A 9,296-nucleotide genomic window follows, 5' to 3' on the forward strand; every position below is an offset into this window, starting at 1 on the left:
AGAAGGGTAAAAGACCATTTTACCCCTCCCATGGCTCAGAGGCCCTAAAGTTGACCAAACCCTAAAAGTCAACAAAAGTCAACCCTCCGGGTTACGCTGCGCGTACCAAACACGTACGCTGGGCGTACCCGGCGTCCTCACAAAAACGGGGTGCGCGACCCCTTACGCTGCGCGTACTGAGATTACGCCCCGCGTAACTCTCAGTTTCAGTCCCTTAGCTCTTGAGGTCTTAATCAGTTAAGACTCTCGTCCAACTTTTAGATCTGACCGTTTCTAAGCCTCTTAATCCATAAAGTCGATAACTTTAAGCCTTTGCATGGCTGAACAAGTCACTAACACCCAAAATATACCACTTCTAGCCCTAGAAAGCTCAAAACTCTAGCATGTCCTCATATCAACGACCAAGATAGAAACTTTATGGATCTAAAACATAAATATCACTGAAAGGGGACAGATCTTGGACCATGGAGCACCTTACACTCATAAAGTCTCCACCTTTGGGACTTTTAACCCTAGAAATGGCCCATGCAACAACAAACCAAAAGAAGAGGAAAGCTTTGAACTTTATACCTCTAAAAGCAGCTCCTTCCTCTGTAGATCTCAGATCCAAACTTGCACTTCAAGCTCTAGCCTTCACAAGCTCCTCTCCTTCTTCTTCACTAATACCCCAAGGCACTTTTAGCTCCAAAATCACACATACTCACTAAGGACGATGGGAAGTTCTCTCTTAGGGTTTTACTCACTGCTAGGGAGGCTGAGAAATGAGCCTTAGCATCCAATATATAGGGCACAAGTCTGAAATTAGGGTTTGCACCTGGACACATTACGCCCAGCGTAACCCTGAGTACGCCCAGCGTACTCAGGCGAGTCCGCGTCCAAAATAAGCGCATGAGTACGCGCAGCGTACTCTTGAGTACGCCCAGCGTACTCATTTGCTACCAATTCCTCTTAAGGGCTTAACTTGACACTTTGAATAAAAGAAGGGCTACATAGCTGTACCTGAATTTCGGGATGTTACATATGTGTTATATGTGCTATGTGATTTCCTATGTTATTCTGGTTTTATACCTTTGGCTATGTAAAACATTATTTTTATACTAACGGAATACTAATGGAGCTATAACTTTGACTTGAAGTGTATGACATATGCATCACTTGGGTATTGGTATGTAGCCTCTGGCCATGTAGAGCATGTCTCCGTAAGAGAATGACTTCTATTCTCTGGCATTGGCAGATGGTTAGACAGGGCTATAAGCCTGAAATCTACCGAAATGTTTTAAATCAGAAAGTGTATGTCTTCTGTGCCATTTGGGCCGAAGCTTTATTGATCGTATATCTTTGTATCAAATCATTGATTGATATGGAAAGTTTGTCTCATGATTCACATATGCCTTTGTTGTTCCTTGTTCCTCTTTGCTTCTGCCATATTGAAGTATATATATGACATAACGTTATATTGTATCTATTGTTGAACTCACTAAGCGTCACCGCTTACCCTCTCAATGTTTAACAAATTGCAGGAGATAAGTAACCAGTATGGTTATATACTGTCGGAAGATGTAGAATAGTTTTTACTATTACTTTTGTATTTCGGTTTATGTCTGTATAAAATTACAATATCCTGGGTAGTTATGTAAAATATTAAAACATAGTCGGTTTGTATCCAGTAGTTTGTAATCACTTTATCAATATAAAATATTGTTTTTATGAATATGCATGTAGCATGTTTCGGAGTAACAATTGTCAAGTATGAAAGTTAGGTCTTTCAGTTGCGTGCCTGTGTCATGGACTTCGGAGGGAGTTGGGACACTTATTTACCCCTGGCTGAGTTCTCCTACAACAACAGCCATCACTCGAGCATTGGTATGCCTCCCTTTGAGCTCCTGTGTGGGAGAAGGTGTCGCACTCCCATCTGTTGGGGAGAGGTGGGGCAGAGAGTTATGGGCAGCACTGAGATAGTGCTGAAGACGACCGAGCAGATTCAGCAGGTCAGACAGAGGTTACTGGCGGCAATGAGTCGTCAGAAGAGTTATGCGGATAGACGACGATCTGAGCTTGAGTTTCAGGTCGGAGATTTTGTGCTCCTGAAAGTTTCCCCATGGAAAGGGGTGATCTGATTCAGGAAGCGGGGCAAGTTGGGGCCTCGATATATCGGTCCGTTCAGAGTGACCGCCAGAGTGGGTAAGGTAGCATACCAGTTGGAGCTACCTGCGGAGTTGAGTCAGATCCATAACACCTTCCACGTGTCCTAGTTGCGGAAGTGTGTGGCTGATGAGACGGCAATGGTACCATTAGAGGACATTCAGGTGGATGCGAGCCTGAATTACATCGAGAGGCCGATCACGATCTTGGATCGAAAGGTGAAAGTTCTGAGGAACAAGGAAGTGCCCCTGGTTCAGGTCCAGTGGCAGCATCGGAGAGGGTCCAATTTGACTTGGGAGCCGGAGTCAGAGATACGGGAACAACATCAAGAGTTATTTGCAGAGCATGACTTCGAGGGCGAAGTCTGATTCTAGTGGGGGAGAATTGTAACATCCGGATTCCCAGGTATGTCATTTTAAGTATTTATTTTTGAGGATCATTGACCTACTCGACAAGTTGGCGCTATAACTCGCTGAGTAGAGTCGGGATGGCCACGTGGGTTTAATGATCTACTCGATGAGTCCGGGAGTAGACTCGCCGAGTAGGCGCTGTGAGTTGAAACCATAAATCCCCGGGTTTGGGGCCTATATAAGGATAAGTATAGCCTTATTTGCGGCTCTCCATCTGTTTCCTTTCACTGAGAGAAACCCTAATCGCCCCCTTGAGCTTTTGAGAGAGTTTGGAGCCATTGTTTGAGGTCTTTGGTGCATTTTGGTAGAGGGAAAGAGGATTCCAAGCAAGGATTGTGAAGAAGTTGCTAGATCTGCTGCTTAGACATCCAGGAGCTTCTATTCAAGGTATAAAGTTCGTACCTTTCTCTCTTGTATGGATAGATCTCATGGTTTTAGAGTTAGGGCTTCATTTCCATCTTATTTTGGGGACCTTGAAGGTTTTGAGCACCTTCTTAGAAATAGACATCAGATCTGGACCTTGTGAGGTCCCCAGAGTCGAAAGTCCCCTGCTTTATGCAGCCATGATAGCCCCTTGAATGAGAGACTTCTTCTCAAGCTTGTTCTTGGCATTTTTAGCCCTTTAGTGTTATGCATGAACGTAAAGCTCGAGGCTTTACGTGATATTTAGGCCTTGAGAGCTTAGATCTAGAGTGTGAGAGGGGTTTTCTACCTTGAAATCACCTGAATACAAGTTGAGACCGAACGGACTCGCCGAGTTGATGAGCCGACTCGACGAGCCGGTTAGGGTTTTGTCCCGATAAACTGAGTCAGTTGGTGACCCGTCGAGTTAGGGGTTAGCTCGTCGAGTTTGAGCTTGCCGGGATTGCCATGAATCGATTGGACTCGACGAGTCTCCCGAGTGCACTCGACGAGTCTGGTCAAAGTTGGACCGTTGACTGGAGTTGACTTCTGTTGACTTTAGGGTTTGGTCAAAATAAGTGAAATGGGTCAGGGAAGGGTAGAATGGTCTTCTACCCACTTTTCAGAGATAAGAGTAGATTTTAATTAGAAATATTAAATTGTGATAGGCGGAGGCTAGACCGAGGATTTCGGGCACGAGACTTTTACTAGCTATCTTACGAGGTAAGTCTTCTCACTATACTTTACCTAGAGTGGTAATTATATGTGACCAGAGGGTCTTATGTGCTTGCTTGAGTTATGCATGATTATGTGATATGTATTGTATGATATATTATTTGTTGCTTAGACCGGACTGGAGGGTCCAACGAACTATGAGGCCAGAGGGTTCTCAATTAGACGGGACTGGAGGGTCCAACGAGCTAGACCGAACCAGAGGGTCCAACGAGCTACGGGACTGGAGGGTCCCGCTGAGACACATAGACCGGAGGGTCTTACAGAGTATAGCCTCAAGTGGCGAATTGCTGTATGTGGTATTTTGGGGAACTCACTAAGCATTCGTGGTTACCGTGTAATGTGTTATGTGTTTCAGGTACTTCCGAGGATCGCGGGAAGGCACCGGCGTGATTGTACACACACTCTTGATATGGAGCTATGATTGTGGATCCTGGATTTGAATAATTGTATTGAAAACTTGTTGGTTGTTTTTTAGAATTAATGATGAGACATATGTTTTATGAGTTTTAAAATTGGAAAAGATTGTTTTGAAAAATCATGTCGTTACACACATGGTCTCAATCTACTGCCTCGGGAACCCCCATGGGTCTTCCATGCAAATGTCATACTAACATAACGCATAATCAGTCAACAATCCACATATCATAAAATGGGTCGGCCTTGGTGCCTTAGACCCATTGGTATGGTGAGAAGACTCACCTATCGAATGTTGAACTGACAAGCTAAGATCAGATATATCCTACACACTGCTCCAACTCAACTGCCTATAATCATCATGTGATTAACTTGTCACAATCCCGAAATACCATAATTATCCTCAAAGTCAACCCTGGTCAACCTTGGTCAAAGTCAAGGTCAACAGTCCATGTTGACCTCAACTCGTCGAGTGCATTAAGAACTCGTCGAGTTCCTCCCGAGTCCATTCCACTGAATCCCGAGTCAACTCGCCAAGTTACCTAAGTGACTCGTCGAGTTCATCAAATGTACAGAAGACCAAAAGTTCATGCAGACCAAAACTTTAATCCTTCACTGCACTCATTCAGAATCTCGAAAATGGGTAAACCCTACCCGACTCGTCGAGGCTAAGGGACTCGAGGAGTTCCTCCAATCCTTTTCGTGTTCAGACGTTTTTAAGCTACTCCAAAGCTCCAGATTGTAGATCTAGCCTCCTAAGGCACGGTTTCCACGTAAAGTTGCAAACTTTACGTGCACGCAAGCTTATAATTGCCAAAACCAAGCTAAGAGAGGGGTTTTAGCCAAAGAGAAGGACTAAGCTTGATAAATTCAGCAACTTTATAACTCCAAGGACTTAGAGGAGTCCAGATCTGAAGTTGCAACTCCAGATCTTACCCAACACCCAAAATGCTTCACCAATATACTAGAAATGACCCAAAACCCAAGAAAAGGGGATCTAATGCTAGAATGATCAAGGTAACAACTTGTTACATTTAAATGGGTGTCCAAATGTTGTAGATGTTGGATCTACAATCTCCTTCCCGCTCCAAGCTTCTCAATCTTCAAACTCCTTCAACTAAGTGCACCAAAAACTCTCTCTTAGCCTCTCAATCTCAAGGAAACAGCAAAGAACGGCTAGGGTTTCTTCTCTGGGTAATGAAGTGGTAAAGGAGGCCACAAGAGGCGGATTAAGTCCATTATATAGGGTGCAAACCCTAAAAATTAGGGTTTTCCTTTACAGCGCCTACTCGTCGAGTTGTGGCCTTCCGACTCGTCGAGTAGGATTTAAATCCTGCGTCCTCATAATGATCTCTACTCGACGAGTTGGTGCTCCCTAACTCCCCGAGTCCAAGCATAAAACCCTAAAAACTTAGATAAATTAAATGATACGTGAACGGGTGTTACACCATGAACCCCAAGTGCTCCATTGAGTTCCAAGTGCTCCAAATGCTCCATGAGAATGATCGAAATGCTCCATGAGCATGATCGAAATGCTCCATAAGCATGATCCAAATGCTCGAGTCATATTTAAAAATTCTTACTATACAAATTCTAACCCTTTTTTGCACCTTTGAAACAATTATGTATACTTTGCATTATTTTTAATTAACAAATTTGTTTCTTTAAAAGATTTGTTATGGAATCATAAGCTACAAAATTCATAAAAAGTACAATGCTTGTAATCATATTGTAAATGTTCTTCGGGTTATAGAATCCTAATACAGTTTATTTGGTTGTTTTCGGTTATATTAGGTCCTTAATCATCTTGTACATGTTATTCGGGTAATAATCGAACCGAACCGAACCAAACTCATATTGGTTATTTGGTCCGGTTTTCGGTTCATGTAATTACCCTTATTCGATTTTCGGGTTATATGGTTCGGTCCGGTTCCGACCTGAATAACATCCTTACTTACAGCATAATATTTAACATATAAAATAGTAAAAGAAAAGGATATTGGATGTTGCACCCTCTAGGCCTCTACCTCGGCCACCGGAAAGAATATGATTGTAGACATCCATGAAGAAAAGGAGGAAAGAAAGACGGTGTAAATGATATTATATAAAAATATTATTTCCAATCTAATATTGGGTATATACAATACAAGAGATATACATAAAAAAGAAAACAGTAACAAACTAATATTTTTACAACATTTCAAAAAAGTTTAGACTAAGTCAATCTCAATCATATCTTATCTATAATATATTCATTCTTGAATAATTATTTTTATTAGTATCTTTTATCTTTAACTATAAAACACATGTAAATTAAAGAGTATGTTGGTTATTTTAGGCTATTTTGATTTGATTTGATGTAATTGATATAAATTACAAAGTCTAATGATTTTCTTTTAGCATTTTTTTACAGTTTGATAACCCTAATAAGACTTGAACGAAAGGTTGATGGTTTTTTTAAACATTTTTCCTAAAAAATAACATAATCAACTATAAAACACCAAATAGACCTTGAATCAATGATTATCATATCAAATTGTCCCTAAATTTTATTGCAAGGGCAAATTAGAATCAATGTTTGGTAGGAAGTCAAAAGATTTAAAGTCAAAGTCATCCTTGGGTGGTTTCCACGGTGGTAAAAACCCATGTGGCATTATGTGATTGGATGTTCAGCTGGAGAGGAGCAGGGGATCAGGTGGTCGCGCGTGTAGATTAATAAATCTCATACACCCACCAATACTCTTGATGCTGTTCGTCGAACGCTTTTCGCAAATTTTGTGAAATTTTCGAGAGAGAAAGTAGAGCTTTAATGGCTTCGTCGAAACTACAGGCTCTCTGGAACCACCCTGCTGGCCCGAAAACGAGTGAGTTGTTCCTTTAAATCACTGCTCTGATATTTTTTACAACTTTTAATTATCATAATTAGGTTTTCCTGCTTGTTTTCGTTGCGGGATTTTTGGGGGTTTTAGGTTTAGTTGATAATTTGATTTGTATGTTGTTCGATGACAAAATCATACGAGTTTTCTGCGTTTATTGAAGAAGTTCAGCATCTATGTGTGGTGGTGGTGTTATGATTGAATTATTGAGATTATTACATGATTTTTAATGATACGCTATAATTTGACTTTCTAAGTCAAAGTAATACACCTCAAATGCAAAAGGAGGTGGATTTTGGTACTAAATTACATCAAATATATGGCCTGTTTTGTTGTTTTAGTGAAGTTTGCTCTGGATATCAATTTTTCTTGAAATATTCAAAATTCACAAAAGTTTTAGAGTTGACCAATAACTTGTTTGATCAGTGGTGGGAACTGAACAGTTCGGATATTGATTCTAGTTTTGGCTTACTTCAATTATTTCCAGTTCCTAGATTCACATGAACATAGTTATTTTTTTGAAAAAGTATAGTAATTGTAGGAAACTTTCAGTAGCTATCAATTTGATCTCATAGTTGTTCAAGCAAGAATCTATGAGTGAGTGTTTGGACTTTGGATAGATAATAATGCACACCACAATCTAACAATATTAATCATAAGAAATAGAACAGTTGAACATTCTATTTGTGTGATTCAATTCAACTTTGTGTACATCCATGGTGTTGCTAGGACTTTGTTTTACGGCTAATCGCAAGATATTACAATGCCTTACACTCTTTTGTAAAAAAATTAATTTATGTTTCACTTATAATTTATATATATATATCATTTGTGTATTAATTAAGTAATATGTTTTTGTAGTTCACTTCTGGGCTCCAACTTTCAAGTGGGGCATCAGCATTGCTAATATTGCAGATTTTGCCAAGCCACCAGAGAAACTTTCATACCCTCAACAATTTGGTATTTATAATTTTTTTTTTGTTATAAAATATTTTATTTCTTTCATTTGTTCCTGTTTGTCTCTTTCATACTCTTTACATATTATCATTTATATGCCAGCTGTCACAGCCACTGGAATTATCTGGTCTCGTTACAGCATGGTCATCACCCCGGTAAGTCAAATTCCTGTACTACTAGACAAGGGTAAACTCGTCATTTAGCTTGGAGTCTTATAAAAAATGAAATAAATGAAAGTATGTTAGTTTTTCTTTTTTGATGATAATTAATGGTTGATTACAGAAAAACTGGAACCTTTTTAGTGTAAATGTTGCAATGGCTGGAACAGGAATCTATCAACTCTCCCGGAAAATCCGGTAAGTCAAACTACTCCTTTTACAGTTGACTTTTTTCTTTAGATGTTATATTCTTGATCTTTATAATAATTTAGGGATAAAGAAAATGAACTTTTAACAAAAACACACTCACCCCATAAACCAATTATATTTATAGCTGATCATTGTGTTTCTATTGGCTTGACACCAGGAACGATTATTTTAACGAAGAGGAGACTGCAACTGCAATAAAGGAATAATGACGAAAAAAACTCAATGCAATTAAACAAAATTTTATGTCACTTTTTGTTGAGTTTGTTTTTTTTTTTTTTTTTTTTTTTTTCTGAAGATTGATTGTTTAAAAATCTTGTTATGTTTAATTTATTTGCAAATTTAATGTTTTTATTTCACAAGTTTCCATTTCGATGAAGTAAAGACAAAAATGAAATAAAAACGAAATAACCCTTTTTTTTCGAATATATTACGAGTATTTTAATTTTGTATTATTTACTCATTTGTGAAAATCAATCTTGAAATATTTTAGTGGGGCCATAAGCTTATACTATACCCATCATTCTTAGGGAAATTGTCAATTTAACTCGTTAGTTTAATGAATTTACGTTTTATATCTTTGTCATATGACTAATATCTTTTACTATACTATATGATTTGTGTAACTATCATGACAACATGTTTTTTTGTAACTATGATGATATGCAATAGTTTAAGGCCAACATGTTTTTAAAAAATATTCTACTATACATTACTTGATGTCAGAATGCATTAAAATAAACAATATATTTATTGGAAGCAACCGTTAAAGATTGGAGTGAAACGTCAACATTGAAGTCGATATTGTTGAAGACTTTAAAAATTCCTTGGTTAACATAATAAAAACATTCAAAAGAAGCTAATTATGATTTTTACAGTGTCTTGACTGAATATGAGAGGACTCCGAACACTTTTATAAAATAATAAAAATGTTCAAAAGAAACTAATTATGAACTTTATAGTGTCTTGATTGAATATGAGAGGACTCCGAATAC

At 38.7% G+C, this 9,296-nt stretch overlaps 1 protein-coding gene across 1 annotated transcript; it reads left to right on the forward strand.

Moving 5' to 3' along the window:
• Nucleotides 1-6,820: 6,820 nt before the first annotated feature.
• Nucleotides 6,821-8,670, forward strand: LOC145168503 (mitochondrial pyruvate carrier 4). The gene is made up of 5 exons (XM_079087303.1): nt 6,821-6,967; nt 7,841-7,939; nt 8,039-8,091; nt 8,219-8,292; nt 8,462-8,670. Exons 1-5 carry the CDS (start codon nt 6,913-6,915, stop codon nt 8,508-8,510), a joined length of 330 nt encoding a protein of 109 aa, XP_078943429.1. The 5' UTR covers nt 6,821-6,912; the 3' UTR covers nt 8,511-8,670.
• Nucleotides 8,671-9,296: the final 626 nt, after the last annotated feature.

This window comes from Lactuca virosa, chromosome 1 (assembly GCF_052849685.1).
Source record: "Lactuca virosa cultivar CGN04683 chromosome 1, Lactuca_virosa_CGN04683_v6, whole genome shotgun sequence".
Classification (NCBI taxonomy): domain Eukaryota; kingdom Viridiplantae; phylum Streptophyta; class Magnoliopsida; order Asterales; family Asteraceae; genus Lactuca; species Lactuca virosa.

Coding starts and splice junctions, on each gene's coding strand:
- LOC145168503 (XM_079087303.1), top strand. CDS start 6,913: ATGGCTTCGTCGAAACTACAGGCTCTCTGGAACCACCCTGCTGGCCCG. Junction 7,940..8,038: donor TTCATACCCTCAACAATTTG/GTATTTATAATT, acceptor TTTATATGCCAG/CTGTCACAGCCACTGGAATT. Junction 8,293..8,461: donor CAACTCTCCCGGAAAATCCG/GTAAGTCAAACT, acceptor GCTTGACACCAG/GAACGATTATTTTAACGAAG.